This window comes from Acanthochromis polyacanthus, chromosome 18 (assembly GCF_021347895.1).
Source record: "Acanthochromis polyacanthus isolate Apoly-LR-REF ecotype Palm Island chromosome 18, KAUST_Apoly_ChrSc, whole genome shotgun sequence".
Classification (NCBI taxonomy): domain Eukaryota; kingdom Metazoa; phylum Chordata; class Actinopteri; family Pomacentridae; genus Acanthochromis; species Acanthochromis polyacanthus.
Window position 1 is genome coordinate 21,053,557 of NC_067130.1, and position 20,068 is coordinate 21,073,624.

Below are 20,068 nucleotides of genomic sequence, written 5' to 3' on the forward strand. Positions count from 1 at the left end.
TTGGCAGCTGTTTTTGCTGTACTTGAAAAAGCCAATTTTACTCACTGCGCTTCCAGAATCTGGAATATTAATATGTTAAGTTTGCCTCATTTTTGTCATTAAGGCACTTTAAATCTTTATTTCATAGTATTTAACTTCCTCCTGCTGTGTTTTAGTTGATTGATTTGTTTAAAAATAAATTTGCTTTAGTTTTGGTTTGTAACTGTGTGATGGTCTGGTACAGGTTTTTGAATAAGCTCATTTTATTATTGTTTAGCTAATTAGAAGGTGGTTGTTATTAAATTAGAAAGGTTATTTAGTTGGCATTTTAGTGATATTCAATAATTTTTTTATTAATAAGTGATTTTATTATGGAAACAATCACTTACTAATAAAAATGAGCTTATTCAAAAATTGTTTGAATTGTGCTCTTTTTTAAGTTGAGATAATATGGAAAATAACAAATTATACCTGTGTCCAAGAAATCTCTTTCCACTAAGTCACCCTTTACAAAAACACCTCTCAAGGAAGTGCGTTAATTCCAAATCACAGGGCCTGCTCCACATGAGCTCCTCGCTGTGAAATCCAGACCATTTTACCTTTAAAATCTATCAATCTATGTGTCTTATCTGATATATGTATCTGTATATCTTATCTATATCTAACATTAATGAGGACTGTCTACCTACACTGATTCTCTACAAAATACATTATCTGACACAACACTACAAAATCTCAAAGCAACTAATGGCAATGACAGCAAGGAAACCAACCTACTCTGTGGGAAAAAATAACATTAAATCAGATTTAGTCTGTGCACTAAATAGGAATCTCCAAGCTCAGAGCACACTCAATCACACCATAGACTCCAGTCTATGATCAGTACAAGATTAATTTCAGGTAACATTCAGGCGACGGTCATGCATGTCACATTACTACACCTCTACACACTCAGGCAAATTAGTCCATTCAGGCAAATTAGTCCATTCATTAATTTGTTGGACGTTTATTTTAATTCAGCATTAAACTGAGGTAGAGACCTCACCAACAAATTAACCAAGTAAAAAGACACATAACAAATACAAATAAAATACTTACAATAACAAATGGTAATAAAAAATAACGAAAAGACAAATAAGGAGAAAAATAAGACCTTAAGAACAACTAAAGCAAATGTAATTTTAAACAAATCAATCATCTAAAACACAGCAGGAGGAAGTTAAATACTTCTTCTTTTCCTTTCGGCTTTTCCCTTCAGGGGTCGCCACAGCGAATCAATTTCCTCCATCTAACCCTGTCTGCTGCATCCTCTTCTCTCACACCAACTACCTTCATGTCCTCTTTAACCACATCCATAAACCTCCTCTTTGGTCTTCCTCTAGGTCTCCTGCCTGGCAGTGGGAAACTCAGCATCCTTCTACCAATATATTCACTCTCTCTCTCCTCTGGACATGTCCGAACCATCTCAGTCTGGCCTCTCTGACTTTATCTCCAAAGCCTCTAACATGTGCTGTCCCTCTGATGTACTCATTCCTGATCCTATCCATCCTGGTCACTCCCAAAGAGAACCTCAGCATCTTCAGTTCTGCTACCTCCAGCTCTGCCTCCTGTCTTTTGGTCTCCAGACCAAACAACATGGCTGGTCTCATCACAGTTTTGTAAACCTTTCCTTTCATTTTAGCTGAAACTCTTCTATCACACATCACACCTGACACTTTTCTCCAGCCATTCCAAATACTATGAAATAAAGATTTAAAGTGCCTTAATGACAAAAATGAGGCAAACTTAACATATTAATATTCCAGATTCCAGAAGCGCAGTGAGTAAAATTGGCTTTTTCAAGTACAGCAAAAACAGCTGCCAACCCCACAGTGCAATCCAGTAATTTGTCTCCCATCTAACAGTGAACGGACTTTGGCACACGAGAGTTAAGTAATAAGAAAAGAGTGTACACAGGACATCAAAACACTGGAGCCAGAGAAGCCAGACAGAAAGCCAGCAGCAATCAGAATGTCGTCTGACCAAGACAAGGTGTGTCTGATATCAACACTGACCTTTATTTTACTCTACGGTGTGTTTTATTTTCATGGCGTTTGCATCATGTTAACTTTAAGCGTCAGTGTACCGCCGGCGGTACACCTACTAATTTGCATAGGAATTTCAGGAATGTCCGACGGCTGCAAACACGATTATACAAACACTATACACCGATGGAAAGCTTAGATTCTCATGAATCCGCCGGTATAAACCACTTTCAGATGTGATTACCACAGCGGGTGAGAAAAACACATTTGTCCGACAAAAACAAATATTCATCCATCAGTTCTCTATACACGGCTTCAACGCACACAGCGCGACTCACATTTCCGGGTTTATTATTACACACAAAAAAAGATTCCATAAAAAACGGCCATAATCCAATCTTTTACATCCAGATGACACAAGCCAGTAAACTATTTTATCCAAAACATGTCCTGAAGTCGGTATAAAATCCCCGAATCGGTCATTTTCAAGGAAATGCACCTCGCGATGCCCGTCCAATATTCCCCGTATTTTTCGTAATTTTTTTTATTTAAAAATAGAATATTAGCGATTTTTTGTACTGAAAACGGCTGGAAATGACTGAAGCTTAAAGGGTTAAATATGTAATGCTGAGTGAAAGAAAATTGATTTGTGAGCAGAGGTGATTGAAGTGCATGAAAGAGCTACGGAGCTTCAACTGCTTTTGCAAACCTTTAAAGGCCCTCTTTTCCTCAGCCAGCACCAATGTTTGCTTGTTTTATGAGATTTTGTCTCTGAACATCTGTACTTTTGGATTGTTAAATATTTGTTGTCTCCTTTCCTTAGTTTTAATTGAATGATAGTTTAAAAGCATTTGACTTCACTATCTACAACGGACAACCTTACTTTTCCTTTTTCCTCTAATCAGAAATCATATATTTATAATTTTGCATTAATTAGTTTTAAATTTTTTTTTAAAGCTGGATGCATTCGTTCGACCAGAGCTGGTTGATTTCAAAGGAATCTCAATGACCAGCGATGTCACTACCAACTGGGAGAATGTTGAGAACTTCCGGGCTAGGCCAGATGATATACTTATTGCAACATATGCCAAAGCAGGTCAGTCTACCATCATGTGTAAAAGGCTTTATAGCTCATAAAAGGTGTGTATCCTCCCAAGACAGAAGGGTGCGACTTTGCTGTAAACTGCTGCCTGTCATTTCACTTCAGAAAGAGCTAGGTCTTCAAACTTGGATTCATTTGAATCTCAGGTAAATAGTTTACAATCTGACCAAATTTCATTCTCCTAATACTTGTCGTTTGGTCGTGAGAGCGATTCGATCGTGAAAGTTTCAGGCGGATGTTTCACCTCTCCTTCACTCTAGCGAGTGACGTCACTCACTCTGACCAGAGCAGATTTTGAGAATTTTCACTTTTTTGAGGACTCACTGATCAAAAACTGTACATCTCAGCCTGACATAAAATACATCCCTGCGAAGACAAGAAAAATCACTGCGTTTTGATGGTTAAATGAAGTTTCTAGATGAACGTATGGCGAAGCAGTGGCGTTGTGAAAACAGGTGACTCTTAAGTCTGAGTGATTCATTAATCCCATTCATTGTCTATGTGGAAAATTAATGCAAGTTTTTGCTCATAACTCTAGCAAATATGAATGAATGTCTTAGAAACGTCATAGCCATCGATTCCCGATAAAACCACACAAGCTGATATATAATTTGTGTGTGATTTCTCAAAGCCCTGGGAGGAGTAGCGAGCCAAAATTTAAGGCGGAAGAAGAATTAAGGCACTTTAAATCTTTATTTCATAGTATTTGGAATGGCTGGAGAAAAGTGTCAGGTGTGATGTGTGATAGAAGAGTTTCAGCTAAAATGAAAGGAAAGGTTTACAAAACTGTGATGAGACCAGCCATGTTGTTTGGTCTGGAGACAGTGTCCCTGAGGAAAAGACAGGAGGCAGAGCTGGAGGTAGCAGAACTGAAGATGCTGAGGTTCTCTTTGGGAGTGACCAGGATAGATAGGATCAGGAATGAGTACATCAGAGGGACAGCACATGTTAGAGGCTTTGGAGATAAAGTCAGAGAGGCCAGACTGAGATGGTTCGGACATGTCCAGAGGAGAGACAGTGAATATATTGGTAGAAGGATGCTGAGTTTCCCACTGCCAGGCAGGAGACCTAGAGGAAGACCAAAGAGGAGGTTTACGGATGTGGTTAAAGAGGACATGAAGGTAGTTGGTGTGAGAGAAGAGGATGCAGCAGACAGGGTTAGATGGAGGCAATTGATTCACTGTGGCGACCCCTGAAGGGAAAAGCCGAAAGGAAAAGAAGAAGTATTTAACTTCCTCCTGCTGTGTTTTAGATGATTGATTTGTTTAAAATTACATTTGCTTTAGTTGTTCTTAAGGTCTTATTTTTCTCCTAATTTGTCTTTTCGTTATTTTTTATTACCATTTGTTATTGTAAGTATTTTATTTGTATTTGTTATGTGTCTTTTTACTTGGTTAATTTGTTGGTGAGGTCTCTACCTCAGTTTAATGCTGAATTAAAATAAACGTCCAACAAATTAATGAATGGACTAATTTGCCTGAGTGTGTAGAGGTGTAGTAATGTGACATGCATGACCGTCGCCTGAATGTTACCTGAAATTAATCTTGTACTGAGCATAGACTGGAGTCTATGGTGTGATTGAGTGTGCTCTGAGCTTGGAGATTCCTATTTAGTGCACAGACTAAATCTGATTTAATGTTATTTTTTTTCCCACAGAGTAGGTTGGTTTCCTTGCTGTCATTGCCATTAGTTGCTTTGAGATTTTGTAGTGTTGTGTCAGATAATGTATTTTGTAGAGAATCAGTGTAGGTAGACAGTCCTCATTAATGTTAGATATAGATAAGATATACAGATACATATATCAGATAAGACACATAGATTGATAGATTTTAAAGGTAAAATGGTCTGGATTTCACAGCGAGGAGCTCATGTGGAGCAGGCCCTGTGATTTGGAATTAACGCACTTCCTTGAGAGGTGTTTTTGTAAAGGGTGACTTAGTGGAAAGAGATTTCTTGGACACAGGTATAATTTGTTATTTTCCATATTATCTCAACTTAAAAAAGAGCACAATTCAAACAATTTTTGAATAAGCTCATTTTTATTAGTAAGTGATTGTTTCCATAATAAAATCACTTATTAATAAAAAAATTATTGAATATCACTAAAATGCCAACTAAATAACCTTCCTAATTTAATAACAACCACCTTCTAATTAGCTAAACAATAATAAAATGAGCTTATTCAAAAACCTGTACCAGACCATCACACAGTTACAAACCAAAACTAAAGCAAATTTATTTTTAAACAAATCAATCAACTAAAACACAGCAGGAGGAAGTTAAATACTATGAAATAAAGATTTGAAGTGCCTTAATGACAAAAATGAGGCAAACTTAACAGATTAATATTCCAGATTCTGGAAGCGCAGTGAGTAAAATTGGCTTTTTCAAGTACAGCAAAAACAGCTGCCAACCCCACAGTGCAATCCAGTAATTTGTCTCCCATCTAACAGTGAACGGACTTTGGCACACGAGAGTTAAGTAATAAGAAAAGAGTGTACACAGGACATCAAAACACTGGAGCCAGAGAAGCCAGACAGAAAGCCAGCAGCAATCAGAATGTCGTCTGACCAAGACAAGGTGTGTCTGATATCAACACTGACCTTTATTTTACTCTACGGTGTGTTTTATTTTCATGGCGTTTGCATCATGTTAAATATGTAATGCTGAGTGAAAGAAAATTGATTTGTGAGCAGAGGTGATTGAAGTGCATGAAAGAGCTACGGAGCTTCAACTGCTTTTGCAAACCTTTAAAGGCCCTCTTTTCCTCAGCCAGCACCAATGTTTGCTTGTTTTATGAGATTTTGTCTCTGAACATCTGTACTTTTGGATTGTTAAATATTTGTTGTCTCCTTTCCTTAGTTTTAATTGAATGATAGTTTAAAAGCATTTGACTTCACTATCTACAACGGACAACCTTACTTTTCCTTTTTCCTCTAATCAGAAATCATATATTTATAATTTTGCATTAATTAGTTTTAAATTTTTTTTAAAGCTGGATGCATTCGTTCGACCAGAGCTGGTTGATTTCAAAGGAATCTCAATGACCAGCGATGTCACTACCAACTGGGAGAATGTTGAGAACTTCCGGGCTAGGCCAGATGATATACTTATTGCAACATATGCCAAAGCAGGTCAGTCTACCATCATGTGTAAAAGGCTTTGTAGCTCATAAAAGGTGTGTATCCTCCCAAGACAGAAGGGTGCGACTTTGCTGTAAACTGCTGCCTGTCATTTCACTTCAGAAAGAGCTAGGTCTTCAAACTTGGATTCATTTGAATCTCAGGTAAATAGTTTACAATCTGACCAAATTTCATTCTCCTAATACTTGTCGTTTGGTCGTGAGAGCGATTCGATCGTGAAAGTTTCAGGCGGATTTTTCACCTCTCCTTCACTCTAGCGAGTGACGTCACTCACTCTGACCAGAGCAGATTTTGAGAATTTTCACTTTTTTGAGGACTCACTGATCAAAAACTGTACATCTCAGCCTGACATAAAATACATCCCTGCGAAGACAAGAAAAATCACTGCGTTTTGATGGTTAAATGAAGTTTCTAGATGAACGTATGGCGAAGCAGTGGCGTTGTGAAAACAGGTGACTCTTAAGTCTGAGTGATTCATTAATCCCATTCATTGTCTATGTGGAAAATTAATGCAAGTTTTTGCTCATAACTCTAGCAAATATGAATGAATGTCTTAGAAACGTCATAGCCATCGATTCCCGATAAAACCACACAAGCTGATATATAATTTGTGTGTGATTTCTCAAAGCCCTGGGAGGAGTAGCGAGCCAAAATTTAAGGCGGAAGAAGAAGAATAAGAAACCCCGCGGGAGAACAATAGTGGCTCTGGCATGTTTCATGCCCGAGCCCCTAATAATAATCTGATATGAGATGTTATCCAATTATATTTATTGGTTACTCCTTATCCTAAATAACTAGAAGAAATCTAAAAATCAAGGACAAACAAAGCTTAGGTCTTAGGAGGATATTCGGTGGTCTGTCGGAAATGACAATTACATCTACGTGCAGGGGTGAGTTCGAAGGTGGCTGTGGAGTCCAAGGCGGGAATGGCAAGGGCGTTCGCAGTGAGGACAGGGAAATTGGCCAGTAGGATTGGGTGCCTCTGCTGCTGCCTTCCTTCTTGCACAGGCTTCAGTGATGGCGTCGCGACGCTTTGCCTCAAAGGTTTCTGCTGCTGCATGAGTCAGTGCACGCCATGCAGAACGGTCCTGTGCACACTCCTCGAGCTGCTTCGAGGCTATTCCGATGTGGGAAATGTTGGCCTTAATGCAGTCTTTGAAGCGCTTCAGTGGCCTGCCTCGCTTCCTATTTCCCTTGCAGAGTTCCCCGTAGAGGAGCTGTTTCGGGATCCTGTCGTCCTCCAACCGGATGACATGCCCTGTCCATCTGAGCTGGGCTTTCAGGATCATGGCTTCAATGCTGGTGGTCTCTGCTCGGTCCAGGACTTCAAGGTTGGTGATCTTGTCCTGCCACTTTATGCAGATGATTGAGCGCAAGCTACGCATGTGAAAGTGCTCCAGCAGTTTGATATGCCTTCTGTACAAGGTCCAGGTCTCAGCACATAGAAAAACCTGTGCGGGAGTTTATTTATAGTGGGAGGGTCATTGCACGCGGGCGATCCCACTCTCTCGGCTTAGGAAGTCGAGTTCCAGTGGTACAAAAAGTCGTCACGACTGGGGACTTCTTCGGCTGCAGTGAATGACCATGACATCTTCTGTGTCCTTGTCATCCCCTTGGCGCTCCACGGCACCATGCTGACACCGCCTTCATGGCCGTTGGATCTCTTGATCACTTCCGCCCGTTGGGTCTCTTGATCTCTTCCGCCCACTCCACCGGGTTCAATCTTCACATGCTTGGGTAGACAATCCCAAACTCACCGAGGGTTTAAAACCCGACGGCTACTCTCACCTGGTTTAGCCCACCTGTCGAGGCGATTTAAAGGGGTGTGGCCGCTGTCGCATGCAAACAGCTACTTGGAGCCACAGATGAGAGCTGGGTGCCAGGTGGGGACCAAAGCGGGCGAACCACCCCCCGGAGAGGTGCGACATGTCCCCCCCCCCCCCCCGACAGAGGTACTACCCGTCCCTGACACCCCATACTGTAGGATATATATATATAAAGGAGGATATAGAGATAAGGGATTATGGTCCCCTTGCTACCTTATTATTTTGTCTTACATTAGTAAGTACATTAGTAGTATCAGAAAACTGCAATTGGTGCAAAATAAAGCAGCACGTGTTGCTCTTTCCTGTGGAATGAAGGCGAATGTTGCTAAAATGCACAATAGTCTTCACTGGTTAGATGTGAGAAATAGATTGTTACACTTGATGGTGTTCATTAGGAATATAATTGTTAAGAACAGGCGGTGTGAAACCAAGCAGCAGACGCAGAAAGGCAGGTGAATTACAAAAGAATTTATTAAACCGAAAATAACAGAGGGAGACACTCCTTAAGGGAGGTACGAGGAATAAACAGAACAGGGAAAACTAAACAGAACTAACTGGACGGTGGTCTGGGGCCGTGATGAAAACTAAACTAATACTAAAGAGGGAGAGGAACTCACATAGTGTCTGGAAGGTGAATCGGGAGACGAGGTGGGGAGCAGAGCTGAGGGAGATGGTGGCGGAGACGTGGTGAGAACTGAGCAGCAGGCAGACTGGGAGTAGATGGAGGAGGGGTGCAGAGTGGGCGAGGGTTGGCCTGGGTGCCGGCGGCGGTGGAACCCCTCCGGGGGCCGAGCTGGAGCCAGGATGGAGGACCCCTCCGGGGGCAGAGCTGGATCTGGGACTGGGGATTCCTCGGGGGACGGAATTGGGGACTGGACTGGGGACTCTTCGGGGGCAGGACTGGGGACAGGACTGGACTTGGAACTGGGGACCTCTCGGGGCACAGAGCTGGATCTGGGACTGGGGACTTCTTCAGAATTGGGGACCTTTCAGAGAGCAGAGCTGGGGACAGGTCGAGACTCTGGGTTGGGGGTCCCTCAGGGAGTAGGACTGGGGGCTGTACTGAATATGGGACATGAGACCCCTCAGAGGACTGGACTAGATTTGGGACTGGGGACAGGACTGGACTTGGGACTGAGGACCCCTCAGTGGGTAGGGTTAGAGCTGGGGATCTTTCGGGGAGCTGGACTGGACACGGGACTAGGGAGACCACAACTGCAGGGGAAGTAGCAGAAGCGCCACTTGGTGTTGGGGTGGCATTAGTCATTTTCAGGACTGAAGGGGAAGCGCTGAGCAACCTCTGGGCTCAGGAGGAGGCGTTAAGCTTCCTTAGAGCTTGAAGAGAGGCACTAAGCCTCTTCAGGGCTCGAAGGGAGGCGCTAAGCCTCTTCAGGGCTCAAAGGGAGGCGCTAAGCCTCTTCAGGGCTCAAAGGGAGGCGCTAAGCCTCTTCAGGGCTCGAAGGGAGACATTAAGTCTCTTCAGGACCCACGGGAAAGTACTAAACCTCTTCAGGGCTCACAGGGAGGCACTAAGCCTCCTCAGGGCTCGCAGGGAGGCGCTAAGCCTCCTCAGGGCTCGCAGGGAGGCGCTAAGCCCCTTCAGGGCTTGCAGGGAGGCGCTAAGCCCCTTCAAGAACTCAGGGGAGCGGAGAACTCACCGGTGGTGGAGACGTGGTGAGAACTGAGCAGCAGGCAGACTGGGAGTAGATGGAGGAGGGGTGCAGAGTGGGCGAGGGATTCCAGGGTGAAGTGGGAAGACGGAGCCAGCAAGGTAATCCAGAGGGAACTGAGTCCAGACAGCGAGGTGCGTATGATGGGGTGCAGCATTTATCAGGGGCAACGAGCAGGCAAGGTAATCCGTGAATCCAGAGAGCGGTGTGCTCGCAGCTGAGTGCAGCGTGTATGGAACTGAGTGCGGCATGCAATGGCCCAGCGTCTGAGCTGTGGCAGAGCCAGGCTTTTATGAGCCGCTGATTGCTAATTATGAGCAGCTGGGCTTGTCCACAGCTGCCTGTAATCAGCGGAGCCAGATCACCGGAGAGGAAGAGGGCGTGACAATAATCACAACAAAAATGCCAAATGTTTTGGATAAGAAATTGTCTTAGTAAAGAAACACATAACTCAACAAGACATGCTGTTGGAAATTGTTTCACCTTTCACCATCTAAATCTAAGTCATTTTCTCAATGTACAGTAATACACAGAGCAATGAAAGAATGGAATTCGCTCCCCAGTTATGTAACTCAGAGGAACATCGAAAACTTTGAAATAAAACTAAAAGAGCATTACTTAGCACAAAATTTTAGTTATTAGTTCAATGGGTTGCTTGGGGAATAGAAACTGGTAAAATACTGTTATGATGCGGTGGGGTTTGAACCCAAAAGCAGGCACTCAGAGGCAGGCGGATATTTAATGATTTAATAATGAACTCAATGTAACACAGGAACCAAACTAAGAACACAAACCAAACAAGCCACGATAAGGCTAAACTAAACACAAGAACTAATATCACTCACAAACTGAGAGTCCAGGGACCGGGATCCGGGGCGAGGACAGTGGGGAAGTTCTGGGGACCGAGCAGGTGGCTGCCTGTATGCAGCGGGCCGGTGGCTGTAGAGCCGAGGCAGGGACAGAGCTGACGGGGATCGGTGGCAGGGTCGTGGCAGGGACAGCGGGGTGGGAGAGACTCCAGGGACAGAGCTGACAGGGAGAGCTCCAGAGCTGGGCTGGGCAGGGCAGAGCAGGCAGGAAAATCCAGAGCTGGGGGAACCGGAACAGAGTGGCTTGGTGGAGCGCCAGCAGAGACAACCGAAACAGAGCAACTCAGACAGGTGCATCTCAGGTAATGGCCCAGTGCCGAGTGGCTGGGAGAACCAGGCTTTATGCGCTGCTGATTGCCCATTTGGAGCGCCCGTGCTCCTCCGCAGCCGCTCCTAATCAGCTGGAGCTGACAGCTGGCCAGGAGCGCAGCACAGAGGAGGGAGGGGCCATGACAAATACAATAATTAAATTAAATCAAATCTTAAACTTAAATGTAGTGACTGTAATGTTACTACAGCAAGATAGAGTTTAATTATATCATATATATTGTGAATATTATCAATAGAAAGGATGTAAGGTTCGGTGTTTCATTGTTTACGTGATTGATGTCATGGTTTGTTTCTGAGATAGATTATTCTTTAATTATTATTACTGTTGGGTCATGGCATCTCTGAAGAAGAACAAAATTTATTTTTAAGATAATTCAAGGTGGGAGTATTATGTGTTGTATGCTTTTTGGTTTAGTATAAGTTGTGTATATGTATGTTATTTTTATTGTATACGTGTATACTTGTATGTGTTGTTTATGTATTTTGTAAATGGATTTGTATGCATTTTGTGTACATGTTGCTTTTTGGTGTTGTCACAAATGAAATTATGAAGACCCAATAAGAATAGCTGCTGCTTTGCAAAAGATAATAGGGGATCTTCATGAAACAAACAAACAAACATTCTCTCTCTCTCACCAGGGACCACATGGATCTCCCAGATTCTTGATCTGCTGTATTTTGGTCAGACGGAGCGCCAGAAAACCCTGCCTATCCATGAGAGAGTGCCTTTCTTGGAGATTGACCTCCCACCTAACATGTCAGGTTAGTGTTGACCAAAACCACCATATTTAAAACTGGGACTTATTTAATCATCACTACACTTTTATTTAAATATTGCTGAAATCGTAATACCATTTGCCTTTTATCACATTTCTACAACACAATATAAGCATTTCACATGATCAGGGTTTCGCTTACTCCATCTTCATGTCTTCATGCAGGAACAGAGCAGGCGGACAATCTTCCCACCTCTCCTCGACTCATTAAAACCCATTTGCCATACCAGTTAGTGCCAAAGTCCTTCTGGGAGCAAAACTGCCGGGTACAGTAGCCTCTTAGTTGTTTGCATTATCTCAAATGCTGTACTCCTAATTGCTCAAGTCTGGTTGAGAAAAAGTTTGCAAGGTCAACAAGCTTGAAACCTGGAGCCACATCTTCATCCATTCTAGTCTCATCAGTGTATCAGCAGCTCTGCTAAGGCAATTCCTTGACAAACCTTGTCACCTTGGTCCGGCTGGTTCTTGTCTTGCCTGAGCTCAGCCTTTTTGTAAAGAGCAATCAAACATCGTGGATGGTACATGGTGTCTAGTGTAACCATATCTAAAGCACTCGGCTTGGCCAAAAGATGCTCATGTAAGTTTAATGCACACTGGTGAAAGAAAGTGTAGAAGTAAAGTTAATGTTCATGATGTTGGTTGGTGAGTTACTCTGGAAAAATCATCATCAAAGAAACGAAGAAGCACATTATTGTCCATGCTCTGGCTAGTGGCTTTGTCATATTAAATGAAAACACACATTTTTCAAGTTGTTCAGAAATACTTTTCTTAAATGCTGGTGCTATTCTAGGTGTATCTATCCTTTAAGTCCCTGAGCCCTGTTTTTGAGGCACCTGCTCGAAAATGAAAAAAATAAATCAAAAGGCTATATCTCTGGAACCTCTTAGTTCCAGGGCTCGACTGCAAAATCACACTTTTAAAAACATTTGATTCCATTTTTATTGTCAGACTTTTATTTATATGTAAAGGGTACAGAATGTAAAGTAGAAATTTAAACAGCCAATCAGAGCATTCGACACGAGAAGAGTGGATTGATAGTTTTTTAGTTTTTTAAGAAAAGATAATGAAAGAGCAGATTTGTTAGTCCCTAGAGACTAACCAGTCAATAGTGGTCTGCTTGTCGAAACATATTTCATGGTTTCATAACAATGTGAATTACCACTCCTGGTCAAATAATGATGTTTTGTATTATTTTTTTATTTTTATTTTGATGGCCGTCATCTTGCATTTATGAGTCACAATGACGATTTACTGTTTTTAAAACCTACACAGATTAACGAGTGGTTGAGTTCTGGTGCAACAAGCCGCATTCTGCAATGAATGTGCACTCGCGTATTTCTAAATCACAAATCCGGTCAATCATTGATGCCAGTACCCCAGTGGGGAATGTTTCTCCTGGTAAATGAGTTGTAGGTTTCAGAGCAGACAGCAGCTCTATGGGTCTGATTTGTGACGTGGTACAGAAGCAAGCACCCAGCTCCTACAGTTTTTTGCACCACCAAACAAAGGACTTGCCGTTTCTGTTTAACTTCCAACCAAGCGAAGTGCCATTTATTTTTACTTCACCAAGGAACACGGCGTCATTATGTGGCAATCAGCGTACATTTGTCCTTCTGCTTATTTGCCCATGCACAACACTTCTCAAAAACTGACTAACAGTGTCAGTGTTTAGATTTTGCTAGTGATGCAGCTTATAGTCTGGATCCATGGATTTGTTACAGATTTCTGTGTCATTGCAAGACAGCACAATGGTGTCACTGTAACTATGACAACAAGTGAACACTATGTCAGCTGCCTGCTGACGATCACGATTGTGATCCTACTACAAATTCACCACTAAAGACCTTTCAGTCGGAAAATATACCACGACTGAGCAGCCTTGGCAGTATACAGCTCTCTGAGTGCCAATAAGGACTCAACTGCAGCTGGATCTCAATTTCTTTCTAAGACCCGCCCCTACTCTACTTCTCATTCCATTGGTAGATGAACTCCATTGGGAATGTAGTCCTATCTGTTTGTGTTTTTTTTTCGAGCCAAACGCCTATGCCACATGCCGAAATTCCAGCACAGTGCCAGAATACTTTAAGCCATGAAAACATAGTTACACAAAAAAACGTAATTTTTTTCACTTTTCCCTACACCCTTGGCGGTCGACTTGGGATCAGTCCGTGATCTACAAGCAGACCACTATCGACTGGTTGGGCACTCCTGCTCTAGAGGAATGGGGAACCCATGGATCCACTAGCTGACAACTCTTGGACATTGTTTCAGTTTCTGTAAACAGTTACAGCTGCCACCTGTAGAACAATTAAAACAATAAACTACACTAGTCTACGTCTATGCTATTACATTACACACATTTTTGGTAACAACTTGTATACAGGGGGTCCTCAACTTAAGTAGGAATTATGTTCCAATGATCAATATAAGTCATTTTTCACTGTATGTTGGAACTCCTTCAAAAATGTAAACAAAGCCATTACATGCATCACATTATCAATCAGTTCTTCAGAAAAGTCATGAATACCAATGATTTTCATGTAAGTATGAGTCATTTTAGAAGAAGATAACAGAATATTGTACCAGACTGATATTGTTAAGGTTTCAATGTTTATTGGTCAGTTTGAGATTTACCTAATGGCAGTGAGCATGCCATGTTTAGTTAGCTTACTTCTGATTGGCAGAGAGTCAGCAGTAGTGTGTGTGTAAAGGAGAGAGAGCTGGGAACAGTGGCTAATTCTGGAGCTAAGTTATAGATTTTTGTAGTTATTTTGGCGTTGGCTATGGCCTACAGTAGCCTGTGTGAAAGTTCAATAGGCAACCAGAGAACAGGATAAAGTGTCACTCATTCAGTAGAGAGGGTTGCTGCAATATGTTGCACAGTTTTTACAACTTGACTGATGTTCGGTGTTTTGCCCTGTTCCGAGCATTTAAAATTAATCTAATTTCACTTCCATGGAGATGGTTTTCCTGTTCTTCGAAGCACTGCCATCAGAGAAGTCTAACTTATGCTTGGCAGCCATAATGAAGGGCAAAAAGTTAACAAGTGTTGCACAGTCCAACGTGGCGTACAGTCAGCGAATGTAAACAAAGCCATCTAATAGCATCGCATGACGACGTATTCGTCCACTTCGCTCCTCGTCACGACACATTCTTCCGCTCGCCAAGTAGTTCCACATAACCACTTCTTACATAATGACGAAACCCCATACCTCAAACCGAGGACCGGCCCGTAACCAGTTCCGACGTAACAACGAAACGTTGTAGGCTGAGGACATCGCAAACTGAGGACCTCCTTTATTCGAAAATGAAATCTCATCTTAGAAGCTTGAGGAGCAATACCTAGGTTAGGCCCAAGAGAACTTGTTATCATAAAACACAGTTGGTTATTGTTGAAGCTCAGTCCCAATCTACCAGCAAAATAGACTGTGTGAGATCCTGTGCGTTCATTGAATGAAGCATGAGAAGGTATTTAGGTCTCACTACAAATGTTTATTTAGCAAGAGATTGAATATAACAGAACAGAATTCTGGGTCCAAACCCATTTCCCTAACAGCAACAGAGACACCGCCAGTTCATGAAGTCTGACTACGCCTAGTTTCACCCTGACCCAGACTTATATACTACTACAAAATCATGCAAGCTTTTTGGTGTCTTCTCCCTCTGATTAGCTTCTTCTCATCTTGTGTCCACTCATGCACAACTCATGACCACGCTCCTTGTTCTCCTTCTCACCTCAGGATGAGGGCAAACCTTCCCCTGAACCGTTGAGCGGGTCCCGGTTGTGTAGTCTTCAACATGAGATACCATCCTTGTTGATCTCTGGAACACAAATGTTCACACAGCCCCAGACACCCATTGCTTTCCATTGCCATCTTGCAGTTATGAGTCACAATGACGATTTACTGTTTTTAAAACCTTAAAAATTGATTCCACACCCAGACGAGCCATAAAATCAATACCTGGCTTAACAAAATTCACTCAGGATTAACTGAGACATTTCTCACACAAAGCATGAACAGGGGCTGACAGGAGCCTTTAGATTTTTGGCTCCATGTCCAGAAATATTCTCTGGTCCATGGACAATAACTATGCCAAGCTTCATGCTTGGCCCTAAAAATACACAACTTTTAGCCCCATTTACACATATTGGCCTAGAAAAAAGGAAAAACGGCAAAAAGAAACATTGACATTTAAAACATGTCTGGTTCTGGTTAAGTATGAATGTTTTCTTCTGTAGGTTGTCTATGTAGCCCGCAATGCAAAAGACAACATGGTGTCTTATTACCACTTTAATCGCATGAACTATGGTCAGCCAGCGCCTGGAGACTGGAATACCTTCTTCCAGAATTTCATGAAAGGAAAGAGTATGTATGAAATACTATGGTGCATATTATTCAGTCTATTTATTCCACATTGCTTTAAGTACTACTTGCTTGTGTTATTCTGTGGCCTCAGTGGTGTTTGGACCCTGGTACGACCATGTGAATGGCTGGTGGAAGAAGAAGCAGACTTATCCAAAAATTCATTACATGTTCTACGAAGATATGATTGAGGTAGGTTTTTTAGTGAATCTCTGTCTATTCAGGCAACTTTTCGAAAGTTCTCCTTTATTTGGCTGTGATGCAGCGGTGATATTCAAGCTTTTGTTTCTAGGACACTGGACGGGAAATCGACAAACTCTGCTCCTTTCTTGGTTTGTCTCCTTCAGCTGAAGAAAAGAGAATGATATTAGGTGGAACGGCGTTCGATAACATGAAAAAGAATGACATGGCCAACTATTCCAATTTCCCACTGATGGATTTCAAAATTTGTCCCTTCATGAGAAAAGGTATGGTGGACAAATATATGAAATGAAGAGAAAAAATACTGACATTCCACATTTAGCAAAAAGACCTGACTGATTCTCTGTGGTTCTGTAGGGAAGGTTGGTGACTGGAAGAACCACTTAACCGTGGCCCAGAACGAAGAGTTTGATGAAGACTACAAACAAAAGATGAAGGATCCCACCCTTCAGTTCCGTACTACAATCTGAACAGGACCAGACACACTGAGTGTATGTAAAGACGGGTTCATGACTGACCAGATGTGCCATTGCTAGAGTGTAGTAGAGGTGCTCAGTGATTTTGTCTGTGTCTGTGTTTTTGTGCTGATAACTTCATATTATCAGCACAAAAACATCAAAGTGAATATGTCTGTCAAACAGAGAATGTATGTGCAGTAAGTTAATTACACAAATACGCAATAAACCAAAAAAGCTGTATGATTGTAAATAGCATTGACACTAATATTTTGAAATGAAAATAACTTTAGTATGAGAGATCAATTGAAAATAAGTTAAATATATTGTCAAGTATGATGCAGATGTTGAGGTCTCAGGCTCATTATGGCCCTACGGTAACAAAGGTTTTGAAGCAGACAAATAAAGATCTTAAGAAGAAACATTATAAGTTAACCATATGATTATGCTTGCTGAAATATATATACATTTTTGAAGTGTTGAGGTGATTAAAGTAATGATGCAGATGATTATGTGTTTAACAATGAAGTATGAGTTAAGAGGTGATTCAATGTAACTGATTGTGTCTTTAAGCTGTGACATTAAGTGTTCTGAGCTGCTTGCACAGGATGGGAAAAGCAGAAGTGAGAATGGCGGAAGTCCCCTTAAAAATGAGGAACTTGGAGTTTCCGCAGGATGACAGGATGGGCTGAGGCCTGCTAGCAGAACATTGTCATAGCAACTGAGTGTGTGTTAAATGTATTTGCTGTAAAACACATGATTCTATGCAACTGTTGTGTGTGTAACAGGAAAGAGGTTGTGTCTTAAACCTATGAGTCAAGGATATGGGCGTACCAAGAGGTAGAATTGTGTGTAAAACGGTGTATGTGTTAGTAGAAGCGAGAGAGAGTATAAAAAGGGAAGCGCAGAGACATTATACGGGAGATGTTCGCCGGAGCTGCTAAGAAGAGCTGCAAAGGGAACTAGGCCGGAGTTCTGAAGAATCTTCAACTTCCTCTATTGCCCTAGAGACAGGAAGACTACGCGGGACTTAGGCTCCAGAGATCGCTGAGGACATCGTTGGAAGCAAAGTCTTTTTCTGACTTTGTTCAACAAGCGAAGACCACACTCCGCCAAACAGAGAGTCCTAAGAGGTTCTGCAGTTATCCAGAAGAAACCAATAGAGGGGAGAACCGACTACACCCGAAGAGGCAAAGGAGGCAACAGCACCGGGCTGTTCCCCTCCCCGGGGCTGGGAGATCCAGTGACCCACTACTGCCTGAACAGACGAGGGTTTTCCACCACCACCATACCACAGAGAAGACAGCTGGGGCGTAAGCACTAACGTTCCAGCCAATTCCAGAGATAACCGCCAGACCACGATTGGCTTACAGGACTCCTCCGCTCCCCCCTGCCGAGGGATAAGATCCTTTTGTCCACAAAGAAGACATCGTACCGAGTCCTCTGGACAACTGAGGGCTTTTCCCAGATGCAAGTCAAGACCGAGTGATACGGTAGTGGCCACGCTGTTCGCTCCCTCTCCTAAATTCAATAATTAGAGAAGATTGTCAGGTACGCTCAATTTAGTTACTTTAGTCTCATTTTTTAATCAGAAATAATTAATTGTTTTAATAATGAATTGATGCTGTGCTCTTGCTAAACTTGCTTAATAAAACGCTCCATTGCATTTAAAGAGAAGCCTAATGAAATTATTATAAACCACTGAAAATCTGCATAGTGGTAAAAAGTTAAGTTGATTGTGTGCATTCAATCCAATGGTTCTTAAAGCTTACTTAGTCCAAAGTGAGAGTGTTTAAACATTACCCCTGAGGTTAGTTTTTTCCAAACCTCTAAAACGAACCCAGGAATAGCACCAAGTGCATGCAAGTCCTTAGAGAGAAGCTGACCGATAACGAATGTGAATGATAGATCAATTCTACTACTTAGAAAGGCTGCTTGGTGGGATAGTATTTATCAGATAAGAGGGGTGAGACATTCGGATGCAAGGCAGTTAGAACCTGGGCGAGTGTCTCTCGATTCCAGCTTAATTTATTCTGCTGAAACCTGTTAGGTGAAATACTAATAGGCAGATAGAATCTAACCCTTTAAACGGAGAGCTGGACCAAATTTAACCTGAGGCAAGGGTTAAAAAAGGCTAGACTGGCGAACAATATCCATATTTTTCATATGTAGTATTTGCAGTGAAACAAGAGTTCATTTCTGTTGTTTGTATTGTTTTCTTCTGTGTGCTGATCAAATATCAATATCGAAATGATTTTTTTAAAATAAGCTGAAAAGAACAGAAGATGCAGACTTTTGTACTTGACTCAGTCTCCCTTTCCATCTCTGATGTGAAGATGATCAAGCATATATGAGAACTTGTGATGTTTCGTCTGCAGTCAGAACTACAGGTTATGATTGACTTTTCCAGTTTGGTCCCCATGGTTTTGTATATGATTTTGTTCAGTCTAAAGAAGAAAGAATTAGGATGAAGTTGCTATATCTAATGTTTTTCTTACTGCCAACTAATCCCATGAGAGCACCAAAACCAGCAATTAATTGACCTTGCTAAGACATCCATCCATCCGTTATCTATACACCGCTTAATCGTCATTAGGGTCTTGGGGGGAGTTTATCCCAGCTGACTTGGGGTGAAAGGCAGGAGACACCCTGGACAGGTCACCAGTCTATCACATGGCTACATATTAGGGATGTCTCGATCCGATCCGCTGGATCGATATCGAGTTCGATCCAGGCCAAAATGACTGGATCGAGCATCGGAATTTTATAATAGAACTCGTTCGATCTGATCCATAAGCCCAATCTGTCTCATATATCCTCATCTTCACTTTTCACGACATGCCATAACACAGACGAGCTGTTGCCATGGTTGCCATGTGCCCGTGTTTTCGTCATGTGAGCAGAGAGCGAACAGAAGCCTGGAGAGCTGTGGACATCTCTTTCATGTGGAATTATTATATGCGAACCGAGGAGAAAAGCAAAATAGCTTAGTGCAACGTTTGCAAAATGAGTGTCCCAAGGGGTGGCAGCAAAACCGGACATTTTAACACAACGAACTTAATAAAGCATAGTACAGCATTTGAGATGATGCAAACAACTCAGAGGCTACTGTACCCGACAGTTTTGCTCCCAGAAGGACTTCGGCACTAACTGGTATGGCAAATGGGTTTTAATGAGTCGAGGAGAGGTGGGAAGATTGTCCGCCTGCTCTGTTCCTGTATGAAGAGATGAAAATGGAGTAAGCGAAACCCTGATCATGTGAAATGCTTATATTGTGTTGTAGAAATGTGATAAAAGGCAAATGGTATTACGATTTCAGCAATATCTAA

General features: G+C 42.1%; 2 protein-coding genes and 1 long non-coding RNA gene across 4 annotated transcripts in view; 1 reads left to right on the forward strand and 2 right to left on the reverse strand.

Moving 5' to 3' along the window:
- Positions 1–20,068, reverse strand: part of LOC110957035 (cytosolic sulfotransferase 3-like) — a 34,982-nt gene that overhangs the window by 9,939 nt on the left and 4,975 nt on the right. The window lies entirely within an intron of this gene.
- LOC127530906 (cytosolic sulfotransferase 3-like) lies at positions 1,888–18,416 on the forward strand. 2 transcript variants are annotated; one of them, XM_051938777.1, is made up of 8 exons: positions 1,888–2,010; positions 2,961–3,099; positions 11,583–11,705; positions 11,885–11,985; positions 15,960–16,086; positions 16,178–16,275; positions 16,376–16,550; positions 16,642–18,416. In XM_051938777.1, exons 1-8 carry the CDS (start codon positions 1,990–1,992, stop codon positions 16,752–16,754), a joined length of 897 nt encoding a protein of 298 aa, XP_051794737.1. In that variant the 5' UTR covers positions 1,888–1,989; the 3' UTR covers positions 16,755–18,416. The 2 variants fall into 2 exon arrangements, with proteins under 2 accessions (XP_051794737.1, XP_051794735.1); XM_051938775.1 differs by lacking the exon at positions 2,961–3,099 and adding an exon at positions 6,101–6,239.
- On the reverse strand, positions 14,867–19,985 carry LOC127530909 (uncharacterized). The gene is made up of 2 exons (XR_007937677.1): positions 19,854–19,985; positions 14,867–15,541 (listed from the first exon to the last, which is right to left on the reverse strand). It is a non-coding gene; the product is annotated as an uncharacterized LOC127530909 (long non-coding RNA).

Bases quoted from the DNA above. Each gene is read 5' to 3' on its own strand.
- LOC127530906 (XM_051938777.1), top strand. From the start codon at position 1,990: ATGTCGTCTGACCAAGACAAG. The intron at 11,986-15,959 runs GTACAGTAGCCT...TTTCTTCTGTAG, and splicing joins TCTGGGAGCAAAACTGCCGG to GTTGTCTATGTAGCCCGCAA. The intron at 16,551-16,641 runs GTATGGTGGACA...GTGGTTCTGTAG, and splicing joins TTGTCCCTTCATGAGAAAAG to GGAAGGTTGGTGACTGGAAG.